This window comes from Rhinopithecus roxellana, chromosome 19 (genome assembly GCF_007565055.1).
Source record: "Rhinopithecus roxellana isolate Shanxi Qingling chromosome 19, ASM756505v1, whole genome shotgun sequence".
In the NCBI taxonomy this organism is placed as follows: Eukaryota; Metazoa; Chordata; class Mammalia; order Primates; family Cercopithecidae; genus Rhinopithecus; species Rhinopithecus roxellana.
The window spans coordinates 43,722,552-43,746,283 of record NC_044567.1 but is presented as its reverse complement, the minus strand read 5'-3'; the positions used below and the strand labels follow the sequence as shown (position 1 = coordinate 43,746,283).

At 47.4% G+C, this 23,732-nt stretch overlaps 1 protein-coding gene and 1 long non-coding RNA gene across 5 annotated transcripts; both read right to left on the bottom strand.

Moving 5' to 3' along the window:
- Window positions 1-1,259: 1,259 nt before the first annotated feature.
- LOC115894730 lies at window positions 1,260-3,272 on the bottom strand. The gene is made up of 3 exons (XR_004054874.1): window positions 2,977-3,272; window positions 2,281-2,377; window positions 1,260-1,422 (listed from the first exon to the last, which is right to left on the bottom strand). It is a non-coding gene; the product is annotated as an uncharacterized LOC115894730 (long non-coding RNA).
- Window positions 3,273-5,177: 1,905 nt separating this feature from the next.
- Window positions 5,178-11,095, bottom strand: LOC104673339 (C-type lectin domain containing 10A). Of its 4 annotated transcripts, none has more exons than XM_030923479.1 (9): window positions 10,844-11,095; window positions 9,534-9,631; window positions 8,761-8,877; window positions 7,517-7,612; window positions 7,358-7,429; window positions 6,619-6,705; window positions 6,370-6,524; window positions 6,001-6,095; window positions 5,178-5,862 (listed from the first exon to the last, which is right to left on the bottom strand). In XM_030923479.1, exons 2-9 carry the CDS (start codon window positions 9,598-9,600, stop codon window positions 5,694-5,696), a joined length of 858 nt encoding a protein of 285 aa, XP_030779339.1. In that variant the 5' UTR covers window positions 9,601-9,631; window positions 10,844-11,095; the 3' UTR covers window positions 5,178-5,693. The 4 variants fall into 4 exon arrangements, with proteins under 4 accessions (XP_030779339.1, XP_030779338.1, XP_030779337.1 ...); XM_030923478.1 differs by having other exon boundaries at window positions 6,001-6,107; window positions 9,534-9,671; window positions 10,844-11,093; XM_030923477.1 differs by having other exon boundaries at window positions 6,001-6,107; window positions 10,844-11,093.
- Window positions 11,096-23,732: the final 12,637 nt, after the last annotated feature.

The following is a 23,732-nucleotide window of genomic DNA, read 5'->3' as shown; positions in this document are numbered from 1 at the left end:
GCAGGATGGAAGGATTTCAGGGTAGGAGATGCCCAGGCCTTTGACCTAAGGGACCAGCACAAGTCCTCAGTCACACAGGCCCCTCACAGCTGTGGGAACCCCCAAACACACACACACACACACACACACACACACAAACACACACACAGCTAGGGGGATAACGGTGATATGTGAGGTCCCATGGTCAGAGCTGGGGGAAGGGGCAGAAGGACACAGGGAGAGCTGGGGGCAGCCAGGCCCTTCATAGGCTCATGCTCATCTGTGAAAGCAGGTTAAATTACGGTCTCCTTTCGAAGACTTTCCTAAATAATCCATGTTTTTCCTGCTTCCTGTCCCTGTGCCACTGAGGACCCTAACTCCCCTGAAGACGAGGACCACAGAGGCCAGGCCCTGAACCCTCAGAAAGGGGGATCTCCACAGTCCATACTGGAGTCACAGAAATGACCAAAACCAGGAGCCCTGGAGCTACAGCACAGGCGAAACATGAGAACCCCTCATTGCAGATAGAAAGAGGCGCTGTCGGCTGGGCACAGTGGCTCACGCCTGTAATCCCTGCACTGTGGGAGACTGAGGCAGGTGGATCACCTGAGGTTGGGAGTTTGAGACCAGCCTGACCAACATGGAGAAACCCCATCTCTACCAAAAATATAAAATTAGCCAGGCATGGTGGCGCATATCTGTAATCTCAGCTACTCAGGAGGCTGAGGCTGGAGAATCACTTGAACTCAGGAGGTAGAGGTTGCAGTGAGCCGAGATCGTGCCATTGCATTCCAGCCTGGGCAACAAGAGAAAATCTCCATCTCAAAAAAAGAAGAGGAAGGGAGGAAGGGAGGAAGGGAGGAAGGGAGGAAGGGAGAAAGGGAGAAAGGGAGAGAAGGGAGAAAGGGAGAAAGGGAGAAAGGGAGAAAGGGAGAAAGGGAGAAAGGGAGAAAGGGAGAAAGGGAGAAAGGGAGAAAGGGAGAAAGGGAGAAAGGGAGAAAGGGAGAAAGGGAGAAAGGGAGAAAGGGAGAAAGGGAGAAAGGGAGAAAGGGAGAAAGGGGCACTGTCTTTGAGAGAGGAACCATCCTTAGACTACAGACCTCCTGGGCTTCACACATAGAGGGCCCTCACTGGCCCTCCTCTGTCTCCATCCCTCCCTGAGGGACAGGGAATCTCCAGGGCCAAGGTGATGTGCTCATGCCAAGCCATGCCTGCCCTTCTAGGCCATCCTCTGGGTACCTGGGAGCCCATATCATCCACCCAGGCAGCTGTATACCTGTCTTCCCTGGGCCTGTCCCCTGGGTGGCAGACCCTGCGGCTGGTGTACACACCCTGAGGCCCAAGTGGTAGCCATGAGCAGGGGTTTGGGGGTGAATGGAGGGTGTGGACCATGCTGAAGGTGTCCTCACGTGTCCCCCAGGCTCCTCGAGGTGCAAGACTGAGCTGGGGGAGGGGAGCAAAGGGAAGTTAGCTCAAGAGGAACTAGTTCAGGCCTCTGCAAACTTTGAGGGGCGGGCCTGTCTCTGGGGTCTTCTGCTTGTTTTACTTTTTCTTTTTCTTTGTTTTTTCTTTTTCTTTTTCTTGAGACAGAGTCTCACTCTATTGCCAGGCTGGAGTGCAGTGGCCGGATCTCAGCTCACTGCAAGCTCCGCCTTCCGGGTTCACGCCATTCTCCTGCCTCAGCCTCCCGAGTAGCTGGGACTACAGGCGCCCGCCACCTCACCCGGCTAATTTTGTGTATTTTTTTAGTAGAGACGGGGTTTCACTGTGTTAGCCAGGATGGTCTCGATCTCCTGACCTCGTGATCCGCCCGTCTTGGCCTCCCAAAGTGCTGGGATTACAGGCTTGAGCTACCGCGCCCGGCCTCTTTTTTTTTTCTTGAGACAGAGTCTCGCTCTGTTGCCAGGCTGGAGTGTAGTGGCGTGATCTCAGCTCACTGCAACCTCTGCCTCCCGGGTTCAAGCGATTCTCCTGCCTCAGCCTAACGAGTAGCTGCGACTACAGGCGAGTGCCACCACCCCGGCTAATTTTTATATTTTTAAGTAGAGATAGGGTTTCACCATGTTGATCAGGATGGTCTTGATCTCTTGACTTCATGATCCACCCGCCTCGGCCACCCAAAGTGCTGGAATTACAGGCGTGAGCCACTGCACCCAGCCCAATTTTGTATTTTTAGTAGAGACGGGTTTCGCCATGTTGGCCAGGCTGGTCTCGAACTCCTGACCTCAGGTGATCCACCCACTTTGGCTTCCCAAAGTGCTGGGATTACAGGCATGAGCCACCACACCTGGCCTGTCTTACCTTTTCTAAGATCATGTTCCTTTTCACTCTTCTAAGCACTTGAGGTCTTCACACTTCACTGATATCTTGGCCCAAGTGGTCTCTGTGGCTGTGGGAGCTGAGATGAAGGCAGAGAAAGTACTGCAAGGGGGAGCCTGAAATAAGGGCTGGAAGTGGGTGTGGAGCTGGTTTCGAGGTAGGAAAGGAGGATCTGATAGAGGCTGAGCCAGGCGTGAGGACTAGGAGTGTGGATGGGGCTGGGTTTGCAGGTGAGGTTGAAACAGGGATCACAATTGGGGTTGTGTCTGGGGTGAGGATGGCGTTGATGTACTTGGGGCTAAAAATCAGACTGGGTCTCAGGCTAAGATTGTAGACAGGGTTCCTCTGGGGTTGGGTCTGAGTTTGGGGCTGAGATTGGAAACACGTGGGGAGGAGCGTGGGGGTGTAGTACAGCTAGGCTGGAGCTGCAGTGGGGACAGAGATTGAATTAAGGGATGAATTTAGAGCCGACGTTGGGACTGAAATTGGGGCTGGAACTGGGATTGGTGTGGTTTGGGGCTGTCCAACCCATCCGGAAGTCAGTGGAGAGATCGTTTCAATCTCCTCCAATGACTAGTTCAGTCTGTGATCCATCTTCCCAGTTATTTCCACCCATAACACAAAGTCGTCCTCTCCGTATTTTCCCTAATGCCCTCCCTGCCTCCCCAGTCCAGTTACCTGTGTAAAACTAGAGAACGGAGCTGTTGGCTTTTCTTGTCTAGCACAGTTACCAGGTCAGGAAATTCTGGAGGGAAACTGCCTTGTATTGGTTCTCCTGCTCCCCTCTGCATTCTGTGGCGCTGGTAGAACTGGGATCTAACGCTCCTGCGGGGTGGCTTCTCTTCCATGATCCAAAATCTTTCAGACCCAAGGGAAAGAGGGACACAGCTGCTTGGATGGATGATCTGTGCCTTCAGGCCTCAGAGTGGTAATGTCTCTGCTGTCCTTAGCCACAGGGACTTCAACTTTTGTTGGCTTCCTGAACCCTGCTCACACTCTGTAAATGTCATTAAACTCTTTTCAATAAACCCTTTTGTGGCCAAGCACTGCAGCTCATACCTGTAATCCCAGCAGTTTGGGAGGCCGAGCAGGACAATCGCTTGAGCCCAGGAGTTCGAAACCACCCTGGGCAACATAGTGAGACTCTATCTCTACAAAAAATAAACTTAGCCAGGCATGGGGACACACACTTATAGTCCCAGCTACTCGGGAGGCTGAGCAGAGAGGATTGCTTGAACCCAGGAGTTTAAGGCTGCAGTGAGCTATGATCGCACCACTGCATTCTAGCCGGGGTGACAGAAGAACCTGTCTCTCTATACATATGTAGAGACAGAGAAAAAGAAAGAAATCCTTTGGTTTTGACACCTGTATCTTGCTGGAGCTGATTTAAAAAAACATTTGAATAAAATTATAAATGTTTACTATGGTACACAGAAAAATAAAAAAGAATAAACTCCGTTTGGAAGTCTAACAGCCTCCTCAAACTCAACATGTTCAAAACAAAGCTTCTTATCTCCTCATCCCACCCACAAAACCAGCTTCTCCCACGGTCTTCCCCATCTTAATTAACTGGGACTCCATCCTTCTAGGTTTTCAAGCCCCAAACCTGGAATTATCCTTGACTTTCTCATCCTCCCAAACCTCTCAGACAACCCATCAGAAAATCCTGACAGCTAACTGAGACATTCCCATATGCCAGGGAGATTTCTGGGTACAGTAATACAGCAATGAATGGGTCCTGCCGTCGCTTAATGAACTTAAAAAGTTGGTTCTTAAGAGCTGAGATGCAGCCAGGTGCAGTGGCTCACGCCCGTAATCCCAGCACTTTAGGAGGCCAAGACGGACCTATCACCTGAGATCGGGAGTTTGAGACCAGCCTCACCAACATAGAGAAACCCCGTCTCTACTAAAAACACAAAAGTAACCGGGCATGGTGGTGTGTTCCTGTAATCCCAGCTACTCAGGAGGCTGAGGCAGGAGAATCGCTTGAACTCAGGAGGTGGAGGTTGCGGTGAGCTGAGATCGCACCATTGCACTCCAGCCTGGGCAACAAGAGGGAAATTCTGTCTCAAAAAAAAAAAAAAAAAAAAAATTAAAATAGCTGATGCGTCCCCTGGTATATGCTGGATTGATTGAAAAAATAGAAATCTCCACCCCTCTCTATATCCATTCTCTATACAATACAAATGACTTTGTAGATCCTCCCCAACCCCCACTAAAAGGTGGAATCTATTTCTCTGATACTTGAACCTGAGCAGCCTTGGAATCTGCTTTGGCCAATAGGATGCAGAAGAAATGATGGCTCAGTTCCAAGCAAGGCTCTGAAGTCCTTGCACTCTTCCAATTTCTCTCTTGGACCCCTAACCCAGCCATTCTGTGAACAAGGCCAGGCTAGGCTAATGTAGCCCAGTCATCCCCATTGTCCCAGCCCAGAACCAGCCAAATATTAGACATGGGATCAAGGCTACCCTAGACCAGCCAACCCCCAACCCACCAGCTGACCACAGATGCATGAACAAGCCCAGCCAAGATGACCCAAACCTGGCCAGACTGGGCCTATAGCCTCATGAGCTATAATCAATGCTTATTGCATAAGCCCTGAGCTTTGGGGTGGTTTGTTACACACCAACTGCTAACCAATACACCTGGGGATCTTATCTATCTCTCCCAATAACTCTGGGATCTTCAGAGAAATTAAACAATGGCTTTTCCTAATCATCCACGTTTATACCATCTGTAAGTGACAGAAAAGATTTGAATTCAAATCTATATGAGAAGAAAATGCTATTTTCTCAATTGCATAGGACTTTCGAAGCCTTCACCTGGCTTCTCCACTCTGCCATTTTTAAATTGCCAAAAATCAAGCAACACAAAGTACGTAAGTTCTCACGAGAATATATATTCACTTATATGAAGTATATACACGAGAGTGTATGATTTCACTTACATGAAGTTCTAGAAGCTCTAGAAGAAGCAAGGCCAGTTAATAGTGGAAAAAAAGTAGACCACTAGTTGCCTGGAAACAGGGAAGTGGTTGGACTGTCTAGAGGCATGAGAGTGGGGACGATGGCAGTGTTATCTATTGCGATCGGAGCGGTAGTCACCTAGACATGCATATTTGTCAAAGTCATCTCTACTCTTTAAATGAGTGCATTTTTATTATGTAAAAATTATACCTTCATGAAGTTGACTTTCAAAAGTTGGAAAACAAATAAAGGCTTAAGAACTCTATACCATCTTTTTAAAGTTAAGGAGAAAAAAAATTCAAAATGTTGGCAGTGCTCCCAATCTCCCAGGGCTTATTCCTCTGCCAGAGCGGTCTTGAGAGGAGGTCCCGGGTAGAGTCCTCCTCCCCACCGCCATTTCTGCGGCCAGGTGGTCCCACCAAAGGCAGCTCAGTGACTCTCCTGGCTGGCCTGGGTCAGACCAGCCTCGCAGACCCAGTAATAGGGCTTCTGGCAGACGTCGTCATTCCACCTGCCGTCTGGGTGGAAGTGGGCACAGTCCTCGCCTCCGCCCAGCCCGTGCCCCTGCCAGTCGTCTGGCTGGCCTGGCTTCCAGTTCCTGAGAGGAGAAGACAACAGCAAGCTAGGAAGGGTAGGTGGAGTAGAATTCAGTTCAGGGGAGGAGAGGCTGACAGTCAAATCCCTGGGGGGCAGCGCTGATGGAGGACATTGGCACAGAAAGCCAGGGTGCACTCACTGGAAGCCGGTCTCATAGTCTGTTCCATCCACCCACTTCCAGGCTCCTTCAAGGTCACTGAGGCCCATCCAGGTGTATGCGAAGCTTAGATGTTCCTGGACAAAATTCTGGGTTGACAGAAGGGCAGTGGTGACTTCTCCCCATCCCAGCCAACTCCTTAAAGCAGATTCTCAACTTTAGCTCTTCGTTAAATCAGCTGAGGAGTTTGGGGATGTTTCCCTGGATGCTCAGGCCTATTAAATCTCTGAGGGTGTGGCACAGATGACGGTCATTCTGGAAGCTCTCAAATGATTCCAATGTGCGGCCAAGATTAAGAACTACTTCCCTAAATGGGACTTGTCTTAGGAACTGAGTACCAGAAGCCCTCACCTGCTCCTCCCTGGAGTTGATGACCACCAGGTGGGCGTCCTCCAGCTGACAGTGCTTCTCAGCCTCGGCCCAGGGCATCCCGGAGTGAGAGAACCAGTAGCAGCTGTCTTGGTGCTCCACCCAGTTGATGGGGCAGCAGGTCCTTTCAGTAGAGGCTGAGTGGGAAGAAATAGAGTGGAGAGGTTGAGGCTCTGCCCATTGGGCCATGGGCAGAAAAGCAGGGCCAGGTCCTCCCCACACCTTCCTCACCATTGTTCTTGAGGGTAGCCACCTGGCAGGTCAGTTTATTCAGGTCTTGCATCAGCCGCTGGACTCGCAGGAGCATTTCAGAATGAACTGGGACACACACAGATGGGCAGTGGGGACAGTGGCCTAGGTGTGCCTTCTGCTTAGTGTGTTCCTGCAGCTCAGATGTCCCTGCACAGGGCCAACCCCAGGAACATTCCTTCCTGCCCCCACCCACCCCCTATATCATGGTCAGATACAGCCATCAAATCCGCTTTGGATTCCTCCACTCCTGTTTCTCCAGCCTGCTCTCCAGAGAAAGCATGCCACTTTTTGTTTTTTAGAGATGGAGTTACACTCTTGTTGCCCAGCCTGGAGGGCAATGACATGATCTTGGCTCACCACAACCTCCGTCTCCCAGTTTCAAGCAATTCTCCTGCCTCAGCCTCCTGAGTAGCTGGGATTACAGGTGCCCACCACCACACCCAGCTACTTTTTTTTTTTTTTTTTTTTTTTTTTTTTTTAGTACAGATGGGGTTTCACCATGTTGATCAGGCTGGTCTTGAATTCCTGACCTCGTGATCCACCCACCTCGGCCTCCCAAAGTGCTGGGATTACAGGCGTGAGCCACCGCACCCAGCCTGCATGCTGCCTTTCAAGCTGCTGGTGAAGGGGAAGGCAGGTCAGCACCAGGAGTCTGTTCCCATCCCCACCTGTGTCTGAGAGCCTAGCCTCCCAGACCCATACTTGGAGGATCTCTCACCTGCCTGCTGTTCCTGCTTGATAACCTCCACCTCAGCTTTCAGAGACGCTATCATTTCTTCCACGCTGCTGCCTGGAGGACATGGAGACTTCGCTTAGGGGTCAACTTCCTCCTCCCTGGCCTGGCCCCAGCCCAGAGCCCCATCCAAGCCAGGCTCACCCTGGGAAGTCAGTGCCTGGATCTCAGCCACAGTGTTTGAGGTGAAGTTGCTAAAATCTGTTCTCAGGGTCACCAGGTCCCTCTGAAATTTGGAATCTAAACAGGTGGATGGGAAGGTCAGAGCTGGGATTCATCGGGTCCTCTGTGCCAGCACCACCCCGGGCCCTCCATAAGCATTGCCTCATTAGGTCCTCACGGCAACCCAGTGGGGCAGGCACTATTATTGTCCAATATTGCCGATGAGGAAACTAAGACTCAGAGAGGTGAAGTAATTCGAGTACATAACCCAACTAATCAGTGACAGAGCCAGCAGCCATCCTATTTATGGGTCCGTCAACTCTCTCCATCAGTGACCCCACCACTGTTCCCATCAATCACTCTATCAGTGCCCCCACCATTCTCATCAATAATTCCATCAGTGCCCCCACCATTCCCATCAATCACTCCATCAGTGCCTCCACCACCATTCCCATCAATCATTCCATCAGTGCCCCCCACCATTCCCATCAATCACTGTATCAATGCCCCCATCACCATTCCCATCAATCACTCCATCAGTGCCTCCACCACCATTCCCATCAATCACTCCATCAGTGCCCCCACCATTCCCATCAATCACTCCATCAGTGCCCCCCACCATTCCCATCAATTACTGTGTCAGTGCCCTCATCACCATTCCCATCAATCACTCCATCAGTGCCTCCACCACCATTCCCATCAATCACTCCATTAGTGCCCCCACCATTCCCATCAATCACTGTATCAGTGCCCCCCACCATTCCCATCAATCACTCCATCAGTGTCCCCACCATTCCCATCAATCACTCCATCAGTGCCCCCATCACCATTCCCATCAATCACTCCATCAGTGCCCCCATCACCATTCCCATCAATCACTCCATCAGTGCCCCCACCATTCCCATCAATCACTCCATCAGTGCCCCATCACCATTCCCATCAATCACTCCATCAGTGCCCCCATCACCATTCCCATCAATCATTCCATCAGTGTCCCCCACCGTTCCCATCAATCACTCCATCAGTGCCCCCATCAGTGCTTCAGTGGCCCTGTTGTGACCCCCATGACAGTTGGTAGCATTGCCCTCACCATGCCTCATTGTCATCTCCACAGCTGCCCTGCGTTGCTCTTACTGCGGGCCTCACCGCTGTCCTACTGTAGCACCCCATTATTTATATTCTACCCCATTATTTCTCTCTTCCCTGTCCACCCCTGTGACCCTCACTTTGGGATCCAACCACACAGATGATGACCAGCAGCAGGAGACCAAGGCCCAGGGACAGCAGGAGGAGGCAGGGCCCAGAACGGAGATGCTGCAGGAGGGACTGGGGAGGAGGCAGCCCTGCAAGAGGAGAGGGTGTCAGGATGAGGAGGGTCCAGACATGATGGAGATGGGAGAAGGAGAGGGCCCAGGGAGCTGTCTAGTGAGGAGGGCTGGGCACAGGGGACACCAGGGAAGGGTTGGACAAGGAGGATTTTCGGATGGGGGATGCCCAGGCCTTTGACTTCAGGGACCAGCACAAGTCCTCAGTCACACAGGCCCCTCACACCCGTGGGGACCCACGTGCACACACACAGATGGGGGACGATGGTGATATGAGGGGTCCCATGGTCAGAGCTGGGGGCAAGGGCAGGAGGACATGGGGAGAGCTGGGGGCAGCCAGGCCCTTCGTGGGCTTGTGCTCACCTACCTGCTGGACAGTCAGGTTCACAAATGAGTTTCCTTCCAAACCCAACTACTTATCTTCCCCTCCACCAATGTGCAGCTCTCGTCCCCACCCCACAGGGCATCAGAAGCTGGGTCCACTGTGATCCTCCCTGTCCCAGTCTTTCTAGGGACGTTGCATCCACTTCACACTAGGCCCATCGGAGGCTGGCGCCTGACCTCCTCAGAGTTGGGACCCATCCGCACACGTGATGGAGGTACAGAAATGACAGGAGAAATCCTTCTAAATGTATAAAGAGAGCATTTTAGGAGAGTTTCCCCTTTCCTCTTACCATTTCTAACCCCCTGGACTTTCTCCTCACTCTCCAAGTCCTGGAAGTTTTCATATGTCACTGTCATGCTTGGGCCAGCACGTCTCTGAGGTTGTCACCTGAAATGAAGGCAGGGCCGATGCCCAGGCTGGGGTGGAGCTGGGGCATGGGAGGTTGGGACTAGGTTGGAGCCGAGGGCAGGGCTGAAGTTGAGTTGGGAGATGAGGCTCAGGTTGAGAATGAGCCCAGGGTTAAGGCTAAGACAGAAATGGGCCTGGGTTTGCAGTTGAGATAGAATTGGGGTCGAGTTGAGTTTGGGAGTGAAACTGGAGGGTAACGTTGGAGCTAAATGCGTTGCTAGGACTACCCAGTGGGCCAGTAATCAGGCAGGACTAGAGATTGTGTCTCATGCTAGGATTGGGGTCGGTATGCAAGTTGGAGCCATGGATGGAATTGGGGTTAAGTTTGGTGCTGAATTTGGAAATAGAATAGAATTGAGGTTCAATTTTGGCTTTGGGTTGGTGTTAAGATTCAAGTTGAATATGGGGTTGGGGTTAAAGTAGGAGCTGGGTGGGGGGCAACAGGTGTGGTGGCTCATGCCTGTAATCCCAGCACTTTGTGAGGCCAAGGCAGACACATTACTTTAGGTCAGGAGTTTGAGACCATCCTGGCCAACATGGTGAAACCCCATCTCTACTAAAAATACAAAAATGAGCCAGGTGTGTGGCGCATGCCTGTAATCCCAGCTACTTGGGAGGCTGAGGCAGGAGAATTGCTTGAATCCAGGAGGCAGAGGTTGCAGTGAGTGGAGATAGTGCCACTGCCCTCCAGCCTGGGCGACACAGTAAGACTCAGTCTCAAAAAATAATAATAATAAAGTAGGAGCCAGGGTTTGTATTGGGGTTAGGGCATGGCTGGGCTGGGGCTGAAGATAAAGCTTGAAATTGGCCAGCCATGAGGGTGAGTTTGAGCCTTAGTTTATTTTTATTTTTATTTATTTATTTATTGAGACAGAATTTCGCTCTTGTTGCCCAGGCTGAAGTGCAATGAGGCCATCTTGGCTCACTGCATCCTCTGCCTCTGGGTTCACATGATTCTCCCACCTCAGCCTCCCAGAGTCGTAGTTTATGACGGGATTGTGGCTGCTGTAACCGAATCTAGAATCCAATGAAGGGCGTAGAGTCTCAAATCTTCACATAGTAATTAAATCCCACACTGCTACCTTATATTTATTTTCCTTTAGTCCCACCCAAGACCCAAAGTCCCCCTCTCCCTGCTTCCTCTGACATCCCCTGTCCCCTGGGTCTCACTGGCACCCACAGCACCATTACCTGTGGGAGGTCTGGAGGGTGTAATTCTCACGTTGGTTGTGAAGCAAGGACCAGAGTTGGGACGTCACTCAGAGTTGGAAGCGCTGTGTCCTGGAGAGCTGGGGTAGAGGTGACTGGAGTCCTGCTGGTCTTCAGTCTGAAATCCCAGGAGCCCTATCATCTGGGACACCCCATCTCCTCAACTTTCCACAGTAAATGAGAATGAACGGGGATTGGAACACACAGAGACCGTGTGTGGGTGGAGAGAGTTGGGTCTGAAGCCAGCTCTGCTCTCCTCCTCCAGGCCATGCCTACTTCCTTTTCTCTTTTTGGAGTTTCCTCATTTTTACCATCTGGGAGCAGGACTGGATAGAGGTACAATCTGCTGTTGCTCCTCTACCCTACACTTCCTTTCACTTCCTGCGTCTGCGTTTCCCAGAATTGCTGTGTCTCCATCATCGCACCTCTGATCCTACAGAAGCCCAGTCTGTGCTTTTGCTCAATCCTGGCCTGAGTCCCTGGCATTAGCATCCTCTAGGTCCCAGTCATTCAGCTGCTCAGCTCTGGCCTCACTCGCCTCACTCCACTTGGAAGGAGGGAAGGGAGGGACAGAGAATAGAACTTCTTGGCCAGAAGAGGAAGGGAGAAGCCAAGGAAAACAGCAAACTTTTATTGAGTATCTCATCTGTGATGGGATTATGCCAGATACTTACCTTCCACAGACATTCCCCGCAAGCACCGGGGGAGGCATTTTGGATGATGGGCTAAGGCTCAGAGCCCAAGATCATATACAGCTTGTAAGGAGAAAGTTTGGCACCCTGCTCTGGCTCTCAGCACAGGCGCTGTCTTCATGAACAGGATTCCATTTCATCCCATGATCCCTGCCCAGCCCCTAAGGGAGCTGCCCTGAGTCCATGCACACATCCCTTTCAGTAGGAAGGAAACTGAGTATCTTACAAGGTGGAGAAGGAGAAGAAATACATTTTAGGTTATATTTTCTATATACATGCGGTTATGTTCTGCTATGCGCTTTTTTTTTTTTTTTTTTTTTTTGGAGTTAACAATCTATCAGGAACATTTCTCCACATCAGTTTATAAAATGTACTTGATCTACCTGCACCTCATTTCATCATAGGCACCATAATTTATTTATTTAGCATTTCTCTATTGACAGAAACCAGAAATTTTAATTATGTCTTTTTCTTTTTCTTTCTTTCTTTTTCTTTTCTTTTTTCTTTTTTTTTTGTTTTTTGTTTTTTGTTTTTTGTTTTTTTGTTTTTTTGTTTTTTTTTTTGAGACAGAGTCTTACTCTGTCACCCAGGCTGGAGTGCAGTGGCACAATCTCGGCTCACTGCAACCTCCATCTCCTGGGTTCAAGCGATTCTTCTGCCTCAGCCTCCTGAGTAGCCGAGATTACAGGTGTCCACCACCATACCCAGCTAATTTTTGTATTTTTAGTAGAGATGGGTTTTCACCCTGTTGGCCAGGCTGTCTCTAACTCCTGATCTCAGATGACCCGCCCACCTCAGCCTCCCAAAGTGCTGGGATTTCAGGCGTGAGTCACCGCGCCCGACCAGGTTGTTTCCGGTTTTGTTTTTATTTGGTATTTGGTATTTTCATTAGTATATGTTGCAGGTTATGTTTTTGGAAGCCAGGGTTGAGGCTGAATTTGGGGGGCGAGCTATTTATGAGGGATTAGCACTTTGAAAAGGAAAGTGGATGAAACGGTGTTGGGCAGAGGGAGAAGCAGCACTTTGGAGTGCTTCAACCAAACCAACAGGGAGCTCTGGGTTCAAACAATGCCAGCCCTGGGAGCTGTCCAGCATTGGACTGCCACAGGGTCCTCTAGGGCACCATCTTCTTCAGTCACTGGCAGTCAACCCTGACATGGGTGTGACCTCGGGAAGCGGCTGTCTGCAGGTTACACCCCCCACAGTGGGTCACCACATCCTTCCTAGAAGGGGGACCTGGGTAGCTCTCTGTGTGTTTACCACAGTCTTGCAGTGTATTCACGTATTAATTTGGAGATAATCAACATTTTGACATAGTTGAATCTTCCATGAAAAGAACATGATATTATGATATTTCTCCATTCACTCACTTTTTTTTTCAGTCTGGTTCAGCAGGTTTGAAGCTTTTTTTTTTTTTTTTTTTTTTTAAGTTCTGGGATACATGGCTGAACGTGCAGGTTTGTTACATAGATATACATGTGCCACGGTGGTTTGCTGCACCTATCAACCCATCACCTAGGTTTTAAGGCCCACATGCATTAGGCATTTGTCCTAATGCTCTCCCTCCCCTTTCCTCCGACCCCCCAACAGGACCTGGTGTGTGATGTTCCCCTCCCCGTGTCCGTATGTTCTCATTGTTCAACTCCCACTATGAGTGAGAACATGCGGTGTTTGGTTTTCTGTTCCTGTGTTAGTTTGCTGAGAATGATGGTTTCCAGCTTCATCCATGTCCCTACAAAGGACATGAACTCATTCTTTTTTATGGCTGCCTAGTATTCCAAGGTGTACATGTGCCACAATTTCCTTATCCAGGCTATCATTGATGGGCATTTGAGTTGGTTCCAAGTCTTTACTATTGTAAACCGTGCTGCAATAAACACATGTCCATTCACTCTTACCTGTATGTATTCATCCATTTGAGTACTTATTGAGAGTCTATGGTATGCCAAGCACTTTCCTGCCCAAGAGGCAGAATTCAGGAGTTCAAAAGTGAACAAACAAGGCCTGCCTTCATAGAGTGTACCTTCTAGTGGGTGACCAATAAACAAAATAAATGAGTAAAATACCCGTATGTCACATGGCAATAGTGCTTTGTGGGAAAAGAGCAGGGATATGAGATAGGGTCGATTTTTAATGTCCCTCAAGAATAGGGCCATTCTCACACTGCTCTAAATAAATACCTGAGACTTGGTAATTTATCAAGGAAAGGGGATTAATTGCCTCGTAGTTCTGCAGGCTGTGCAGGAAGCATGGTGCTGGCCTCTGCTCAGTTTCTGGGGAGGCCTAAGGAAACTTAACGATCATGGTGGAAGGTGAAGGGGGAGCAGGTGCCTCACATGGTAAGAACAGGAGCAAGAGAAAGACAGGGGATCAGATTTTAAATGACCAGATTGCATGAGAACTCCCTCACTGTCATGAGAACAGCACCAAGGAGATGATGCTAAACCATTCATGAGAAATCCACCCCGTAATCCAATTACCTCCTACCAGGCCCCACCTCCAACACTGGAGATCACAATTCAAGATGAGATTTGGGCAGGGACGCAGATCCAAACCATACCAGAGTGTCAGGAAAGGCCTCACTGGGAAGGCAATATCTGAGCAAAGTTTGAAGGAGGCAAAGCAGCAAGTCATAAGGGGCTCTGGCAGGAAGAGTGATCCAGGGAGAGGGCAGAGCAAGTGCAAAGGCCCTGAGGTGGGAGAATGTCTGGTGCATATGAGGATCATCCATTTGACAGAGTTGCCAGAGATTTTATAGAGAAGTGAGTCAGGGAAGAGAAGAGTAGACAAGCGATGGGGGAAAATGTGGGCCTTGTTGGCTATTATTAAGGATTTGTTTTTACTCTGAGTCGGAGATGCAGACTTTGAAGGGGTTGGAGCAGAGGAATGACATAACTTGACCTATATGTTAACTGTAACAGTGTGTCTTTTGTGTTATGAATTTGATGAAGAAGAACAAGCTGGAAACAGGGGGCTAGGTAAGAAGCTGCTGTCATATCCAGGTGAGAAATGAGGTGGTCAGAAGTGTTGTGATTCTGGATATATGGTGAAGGTGGAGCAGACAGAATTTAGCTGATAAATTGCTTGCAGGTTTCATGAAAAAAATAGTTCTCCTAGTCCCCAAAATAAATGAAAAATTGAGCATTTTCTATAAATTGCTGACTCCCTAGGAAAAACAACTCTATCCCTGATGTTTGCAATGCTGACGCCTGGGTATGTCATGACCTTTTGTGCATATGAAAATCATGTGAGAAAAGCACTGGGTTTTGCCATCATGAGTAGACTGATAAAAACTTGCTTGCAGTGGTAATCTTGCAGAAATTCCCTTTCAATGCCTGTTGTGATTTTAGTTTGGATTTCTTTGTCAGGTCCTGGCAAGCAATCTTCTTGCCTTTTCCTAAACGCTTCTGTTCCTGAGACCCCTTTCACAGTTGACAATGATCGTTTCCCTCTTCCACCACATTTTCTGTGAATTCTTACCCTCTCCTAGAACCTCTACTGGTCAGGAATTTTTTTTTTTTTTTTTTTCAAGCCAGGAACAAGAGAAAGCACGCTCGTGCCACCAGTTCTCCATGAGTTTCTTCCAGACCATGCAGAAAGACAAGTGATTGGAACATGTGAAGGTTGAAAGCGAAAGAAAACTGTCATTATTGGTAAATGACATGATTGTCTACTTTAAAAATCCAGGAGAATCAGCCCCTCCTGGGTTCAAGCGATTCTCCCACCTCAGCCTCCTGAGTAGCTAGGACTACAGGCATGCACCACCACACCAGTTAAATATTTTATTGTGTAGAGAACAGACCTCACAATTGTTACCCAGCCTGGTCTCAAACTCCTGGCCTCAAGCAATCCTCCCACCTCAGCCTCTCAAGGTGCTGGGATTACAGGTGTGAGCCATCATGCCCAGCCTGTGTTTTCTTTGATAATTTTTATAGTTTCAGCTTTGATGTGTGTCTATGATCATTACGAATTAGATTTTTTCATATATATATAGTTATTCCAGCACCACTTATTGAAAATACTTTTCTCCATTTAATTAACTATTTCTACCTATAGAGTTGATAGAATTCATCAAAGAAGTCATCTGAAACTGGATATTTTCTTTGTTGAAAGATTTTAAATTGTGAATTTATTTGAATTCAGGTAAGTCTGTTCAGATTTCCTATTGCGTTTTTAGTTTTGATAATGTGTATCTTTCAAGTAATTTGTCCATTTTATTCTATTTATGGGCAAATTTTTTGGCAAATACTTGTTCATATTATCCTTTTGATGTATGTAGGATATGTATTTATATTTTCTTTAATTCCTAACACTGGCAATTTGGGGGTTTGTTTGTTTGTTTGTTTTTGAGACAGAATCTTACTCTGTTGCCCAGGCTGGAGTGCAGTGGCATGATCTCGGTTCATGCAGCCTCTGCCTACAAGATTCAAGAGATTTTTGTGCCTCAGCCTTCCAAGTAGCTGGGATTACAGGCGTGCACCACCATGCCCAGCTAATTTTCGTACTTTTAGTAGAAATGGGGTTTTACTATGTTGGCCAGGCTGGTCTCAAACTCCCAACTTTAAGTGATCTGCCCACCTCGGTGTCCCAAAGTGCTGAGATTACAGGCATGAGCACTGTGCCCGCCAACACTGGCAATTTATGTCTTCACACTTTTTTCTATCAATTTTATCAATTTTATTGATCTTTTCAGAAAGTTTCTGGTATCATTAATTTTCCTTATTTTTGTTTGTTTGTTTATTTCATTGACTTCTGCTCTTATTTTCTTCATTTTCGTACGTTGGATATAAACATCTTTTCCTGGTCTCTTAAGGTAAAAGCTTAGATTCTTTGATTTTTGACCCTTTTTCTTTTTCTAGTATAAGCATTGAACGTTGTACAATTTCATCTAAGCCCTGTTTGGATGTAGCATCTTCTCATTTTCACTCAGTTAAAAATATTTTCTTTTCTTTTCTTTTTTTTTTTTTTTTGAGATGGAGTCTAGCTCTGTCGCCCAGGCTGGAGTGCAGTGGCGCGACCTCAGCTGCAAGCTCCGCCTCCCGGGTTCACGCCATTCTCCTGCCTCAGCCTCCCGAGTAGCTGGGACTATAGGCGCCCGCCACCAGGCCCGGCTAATTTTTTGTATTTTTAGTAGAGACGGGGTTTCACCATGTTAGCCAGGATGGTCTCGATCTCCTGACCTCGTGGTCCACCTGCCTCAGCCTTCCAAAGTGCTGGGATTACAGGCGTGAGCCACCGCGCCTGGCCAAAAATATTTTCTAATTTACCTTATGGTTTCTTTTTTGACCCACAGGTGATTTAGAGGTGTATTGTTTAATTCCAAAATATTTGGAATTTTTTTCCACTTTTTTGTTATTGATTTAATATATTGAATATTTAATTCCATTTTGGTCATAGAAAATGTATTATTTTGAGCTGTAAACATTTATCAAGGGCTTCCAGTTCCAGGTAAAATGACGGAAACACATTCCACCCTTTCTCTCCCATTGAACACGACTCTAAAATGTGGGTAGAATGTATGCATCAGCTTATTGAAAACGCTGAAAAATGAATCGTAACATGTTTGTTGCAGAAAAACACCAGAATTTGAAGTACCACTGAATTGGCAGCGAGTTTACCATTTTTTCTTCTATGGTTCCCCAACCTGAGTTCAGCATGGCCAAAACTCTGGAAATGAACACTGAGGCATGGACAGAGGGAGCTCCAGGAAATGCATTCTAGGCCTGGCTTGAGGAGCTTCTAACACTCACAGGAAATACAGAAATCTCCTTTGGGGTTTTCACCCCCCTTCTTTTCTTTTTCTTTTTCTTTCTTTCTTTCTTTTTTTTTTTTTTTTTTTTTTTTTTTTGAGACAGAGTCTTGCTCTGTCCAGGCTCGGGTGCAGTGGCAGGGTCTTGGCTCACTGCAACCCCCGCCTCCCAGGTTCAAGCGATTCTCCTGCCTCAGCCTCCTGAGTAGCTGGGACTACAGGCACACACCACCACACCCAGCTAATTTTTGTATTTTTAGTAGAGACAGGGTTTCACCATGTTGGCCAGGATGGTCTGAATCTCCTGACCCTGTGATCCGCCCATCTCGGCCTCCCAAAGTATTGGGATTACAGGTGTGAGCCACCGTGCCCGGCCTCCCCCTTTCTTTTCTTGTGCCCATGTCCATGGTCAATCTCATGGCAGCAGTGGCAGCAGTGGGAAAACTAGGGCCAGCAGAGGACAAAATTCTAAGGGAGAAGATCCTTCCTCTCTATCTAAGGGAGCTGCAGTTCTAATAAATTGAGAATGCCTTTGTACTGTTATTGTTTATTTTTTTCGCTGTGCCCTTCCTCCATTTAGACCTTTGAGTTTCTCACAGTAGAGCCAAAAAGAAGAACTGCAGGAAACCAGAGGGTACCAGGGAGATCATGAAGATATGTATGCTTGGGAAAGCTACACCATCAAGTTGTTGATGAGCTCCATGACTGACCACTGAGCCGTGCCTGTAAGGATCTCATCCCAATTAGCATCCTGAAGACTTTGAGATCTAAACTAATGAAAAAACTACAGCTTATGCCGCACACTAACCACTGAGTGGCACACAGCCATGACAGACCTAAAGAGTTCTAAAAAAAAAAACAGAAGAGAATGTAAAATATCAAAAGGCTTTAGAACTGAACTGACGTTGGAACCATACCCTACAGAGGTGTGTTGGAACATACAGCCTCAACTTAACCAGGTCAATTGCCTGCTAAACAAAAATATCAACAGTCTCTACAGAATTTAAACAAGACCTAGAATGTCATAACTTAACATTAAAAATGTTCAGAATAGGCTGGGCCCAGTGGTTCATGCCTGTAATCTCAGCACTTTGAGAGGCTGAGGTGGGTGGATCACCTGAGGTCAGGAGTTCAAGACCAGCCTGGCCAGCATGGTGAAACCCTCATCTCTACTAAAAACACAAAAATTAGCTGGGCATGGTGGCATGTGCCTATAATCGAGGTTGCAATGAGCCAAGCTCACACCATTGCACTCCCACCTGAGTGACAGAGCAAGACTATCTCAAAAATAAAATAAAATATCCGGAATACAATCCAAAATCATTTGATATATAAAGAACAACTAAAAGTTTGACCTAATGTCAAAAGGCAATGCCAAGATTACAACAATGTGGAAACTCTCTGACAGACTTTAAATCAGATATTATAAGAATGCTTAAGTGAGCAATTGATAACACTCTTGAAACAAATGTTAAAATAGAAAGCCTTGGTAAAGAAATAGACACTGCAAAGAAGAACCAAATAAAAATATTAAAACTGTCCAGGTGCAGTGGCTCATGCCTGTAATCCCAGTACTTTTGGAGCCCAAGGCAGGAGAGTCACTTGAGCCCATGAGTTCAAGACCAGCCTGGGCAACATAGTGAGACTGTCTCTACAAAAAAAAAAAAAAAAAATTAGCTGGGCATGGTGGCATGCACCTATAGTCCCAGCTATCGAGAAGGCTAAGGTGGGAGGATTGCTTGAGGCCAGGAGGTCAAGGCTGCAGTGAGCCATGATCACACCACTGTACTCTAGCCTGGGCAACATAGCAAGACCCTGTCTCAAAAAAATTAAATAAATAGAATTTTAAAAATTAAAAAATAAAAATGTTGAAATTGAAAGGTCCAATAATTGAAACAAAAAACTCAATGGTTGAACCTAGAGCAGAATGGAATAACAAAGGAATCAGTGAATTTGAGGCCACATCAATAGACACTACCCAAGCTGAGCAACAGAGAGAAAAAAAAAATAGGAAAGAAAATAGTAGAGCCTCAGGGACCTGTTGCCCAATAAGAAAAGTTTTTTTTTTTTTTCTTTTTTTTTCTGAGACAGTCTCACTTAGTCACCCAGGCTGGAGTACAGTGGCATGATCTTGGCTCACTACAGCCTCCACCTCCCAGGTTCCAGTGATTCTCCTGCCTCAGCCTCCCAGGTAGCTGGGATTACAGGCGTGCTAATATTTGTATTTTTAGTAGAGACAGGGTTTCAGGCTGATCTCGAACTCCTGACCTCAAGTGATCCAGCCACCTCAGCCTCCCAAAGTGTTGGGATTACAGGTGTGAGCTATCACACCTGGCCACTTAGAAAGAAATTTATTATAAAATGCTTGTGTTAAAAAGAAGAAAGTTCTCTTAAGTCAATAATCTAAGCTCCTACCTTATAAAATTAAAAAAAAGAAACAGAAGGTCGGGCGCGGTGGCTCATGCCTGTAATCCCAGCACTTTGCGAGGCCGAGGCGGGCGGATCACAAGGTCAGGAGATTGAGACCAATCCTGGCGAACACGGTGAAACCCCGTCTCTACTAAAAATACAAAAAAAATTAGCCGGGCGAGGTGCCAGGCACCTGTAGTCCCAGCTTCTCGGGAGGCTGAGGCAGGAGAATGGCGTGAACCCGGGAGGCGACGGAGCTTGCAGTAAGCCGAGATGGAGCCACTGCACTCCAGCCTGGGGGACAGAGCGAGACTCCGTCTCAAAAAAAAAAAAAAGAAAAAGAAACACACAACAAACTCCAAACAAGCAAAAGAAAGGAAATAACAAAGATCAGAGCAGATATCAATGAAGCTGAAAACAGAAAAACTGTAGAGAAAATCAATGAAACCAAAATCTGCTTACTTGAAAAATCAATACAATGGATAAACCTCTAGCAAAACTGATGAAGAGGGAAAAAAGCAGACACCACAACCTGAAGATATTACAAGGATAATAAAGGACCATTATGATTATGCACAAAATTTCAATAGTTTAAACAAAATGGAACAATGCCTCAAAAACCACTAACTACCATATCCATGATTAAATAAATATACTGAATAGGGCTGGGCACGGTGGCTCATGCCTGTAATCCCAGCACTTTTGGAGGCCAAGGTGGGAGGATCACAAGGTCAGGAGATCAAGACCATCCTGGCTAATATGGTGAAACCTCATCTCTACTAAAAATACAAAAAATTAGCTGGGCATGGTGGCAGGCACCTGTAATCCCAGCTACTCAGGAGGCTGAGGCAGGGGAATCGCTTGAACCCAGGAGGCAGAGGTTGCAGTGAGCCGAGATTGTGCCACTGCACTCCAGCCTGGGCAACAGAGCTAGACTCCATCTCAAATAAAAAATAAATAAATACGTAAATAAACTGAACAGTTCTAGAACTATAAAGAAATTGATTTTAGCCAGGCACAATGGCTCACACCTGTAATCCCAGCACTTTGGGAGGCCCAGGCAGGAGGATCACTTGAACTCAGGAGTTTGAGACCAGCCTGGGCAACATGGCAAAACTCCATCACTATAAAAAAAAAAAAAAAAAAAAAAAAATACAAAAATTAGCCAGGTGTGGTGGGGTGCACCTGTGGGCCCAGCTACTCTGGAGGTGGAGGTGGGAAGGTGACCTCAGCTGTACACCCACCAGCTGTACACTCACTGCAGAAAGTCGAGGCTGCAGTGAGCCATCATTGCACCACTGAACTCCAGTCTAGGCGACAGAGGCACTGTCCCACAAAAAAAAAAAAAAAAAAAAAAAAAAGGAAAGAAATTGAATTCATAGTTTAAAACCTTCCAAAACAGAAATCACCAGCCCAGACGGCTTAACTAGCGGATTCTATCACACATTTAAAGATGAAGTAACACGAATTCTATGCAATCTCTTCCAGAAAATAGAAGAAGGACCACTTCCCAACTCATTTTATTAGGCTCGCATTTGCTCTGATCCTGAAAGCAGACAAAGGTAATAAAAGAAAAGAAAACTACAGACCAATATCTGTCATGAACATAGACATAAAAGTCTCCACAAAATATTAGCAAGTGGAACTTAGCAATACATAAAAGGATGATACACTATAACTAAGTAGGGCTTATCTCAGGCCTGAAAGGCTGGTTTGATATTCAGAAATCAATAATGTAATCCGGCATATTAACAATCTAAGAAGAAAAGTCATAAAATTGTATCAACTCATGCAGAGAAGGCATTAGACACAATTCAACACCCATTTTTGATTTTTTAAAATACTCTTAGTACACTAGGAATAGAAGGAAAGTTCCCCAGTCTGATAAAGGGCATCGTGTACTAATATATTTTTCTTCCTATACATTCAGCTATTGAAAACAGTTTTAATTTCAGGTCTCAAAAGTCCAGCCCAGACTAATGCAAACTATTTTTTTTTTTTTTTTGAGACGGAGTCTCGCTCTGTCGCCCAGGCTGGAGTGCGGTGGCGCGATCTCGGCTCACTGCAAGCTCCGCCTCCCGGGTTCGCGCCATTCTCCTGCTTCAGCCTCCCGAGTAGCTGGGACTACAGGCGCCCGCCACCTCGCCCGGCTAATTTTTTTGTATTTTTAGTAGAGACGGGGTTTCACCGTGTTCGCCAGGATGGTCTCGATCTCCTGACCTCGTGATCTACCTGCCTCAGCCTCCCAAAGTGCTGGGATTACAGGCGTGAGTCACTGCGCCAGGCCGATTTTATTCTTAACACTCAACACCGCTGTCTGTCGGAGTGCCGCCCTCATGCCGCTACAGAGGCAGGAAGTCTCGGAACCGATGTTAGCCCGTGACTGTTACCTGAGGTGCAAGTACTACAGCTCCCCGTTCCTAATGGGGGCAACTCTGAGAAGTGACCTACACTGTTTCCAATGCTCCCCAGCGGGATTGAGGCATAGTTACACCACCACCAACAATAACAAGGCAGGACTTGCCTTCAAGCACTTCCTGATGAATTCCTTTCACAAGAACCGCCTCTCACAGCGAGCTTCTATGGCAGGCACGCTTGCCTTCCTTCCCTTCCTCTTCCTGCTTCCCCATTCTCCTGTCCGGTTCTCCTAAGATCACTTTCTAATGAATCGCTTTCATAAGAATCATCTCGGGGACTGCCCAAGAGAAGCCAGGACTGGAGTCCCGGGCTGTTCTGTTCCTCCTTTCTCTTTCTTTTACTATACTCAGTACTCCTCAATGGCTGGGGCAAGGGAGAGAAGAATGCAAGGAAACCAGGCCTGCCATCTGTGCTAGTGTGGCAGTCAAGGAGGTCGTCACAGCAAGCACCCAACACTGGCCTTTCGTGAGGTCTATCGGGGGTGACCAGAGACCCCCAACAGATCTTCTGTGACACAGCCGTTCACCACCAGTTCCTGCCCAGATGAAAACTGTACACCTACTGCCTCTTTCAGCCTCGCTCTGCCATGCAGTCCTCTTGGGCAGGGTCCTTCCTAGTTGGCTCAAGCCTGACATCCATGGAGTTGCCTCAGCTCACAGGTTCTCTGACATTCTTATGCTGCCGACTACCAAGTATAGCCTGATCAACTGGTGGACGGGGCGGCTCCAGCCCGGGTGTTTGCCTTCAGACTTCTCCTGTCAAGAAGCAGAGATGAGTCTGTTTCTTCACAACTCCACAAAACTCCTGAGGACACAGCCATAGCCTCCATGAAAACTCTTCTTGCCCCTCTCAGACAGCATTCCACAGTGGTCCCAATGGTGTCTGCATCTTATAATGCTACCATCAGGCCTGGTAGGGAGATGCTCATCTTATCCCCTGGGAGACAACCACTGTCTCTACGAACAGTTCCCTTGGGACTCTATTATCTCACTGATAAAGGTATAAAGAAGCACTCCCCTTTCTGTGGAGGGAAAACGTGTTGACTCCCTGGCTACATCTAAGAATTCCCTTGAAGCCTGGCACAGTGGCTCACGCCTATAATCCCAGCACTTTGGGAGGCTGAGGCGGGTGGATCATTTGAGGTCAGGAGTTTGAGATCAGCCAGGCCAACATGCTGAAACCCTGTCTCTACTAAAAACACAAAAAGGAGCCAGGCATGATGGCGGGTGCCTGTAATACCAGCTACCTAGGAGACAGAGGCAGGAGAATCACTTGAACTCGAGAGGTGGAGGTTGCAGTGAGCTGAGATCACGCTACTGTACTCCAGCCTGGGTGACAAAGCAAGACTCCGTCTCACAAAAAAAATAAAAAGTAAAAAAATGAATTCCCTTGAAACAATCCCCTTAAATCCCCATTCATCTTTTACATAGCCTGGGAAGAGTGATGGTGATGATCTTGCCTCTCTTAATTAGTCCTGCCTCGATGCATCCAGTTCATCTCTGTTTTAAATGGCCACTTACCAGCAATGACTCTCAGCTTTGGGAATCTAGCCACATTTCTATAAAAACAGGAAAAGTGTCATTTAACCTATTTCTTGTGGTCA

Bases quoted from the DNA above. Each gene is read 5' to 3' on its own strand.
- LOC104673339 (XM_030923478.1), bottom strand. From the start codon at position 9,600: ATGACAGTGACATATGAAAACTTCCAGGACTTGGAGAGTGAGGAGAAA. The intron at 8,878-9,533 runs GTAAGAGGAAAG...CTCCTCTTGCAG, and splicing joins AGTCCAGGGGGTTAGAAATG to GGCTGCCTCCTCCCCAGTCC. The intron at 5,863-6,000 runs GTGAGTGCACCC...TTCTCCTCTCAG, and splicing joins GACTATGAGACCGGCTTCCA to GAACTGGAAGCCAGGCCAGC.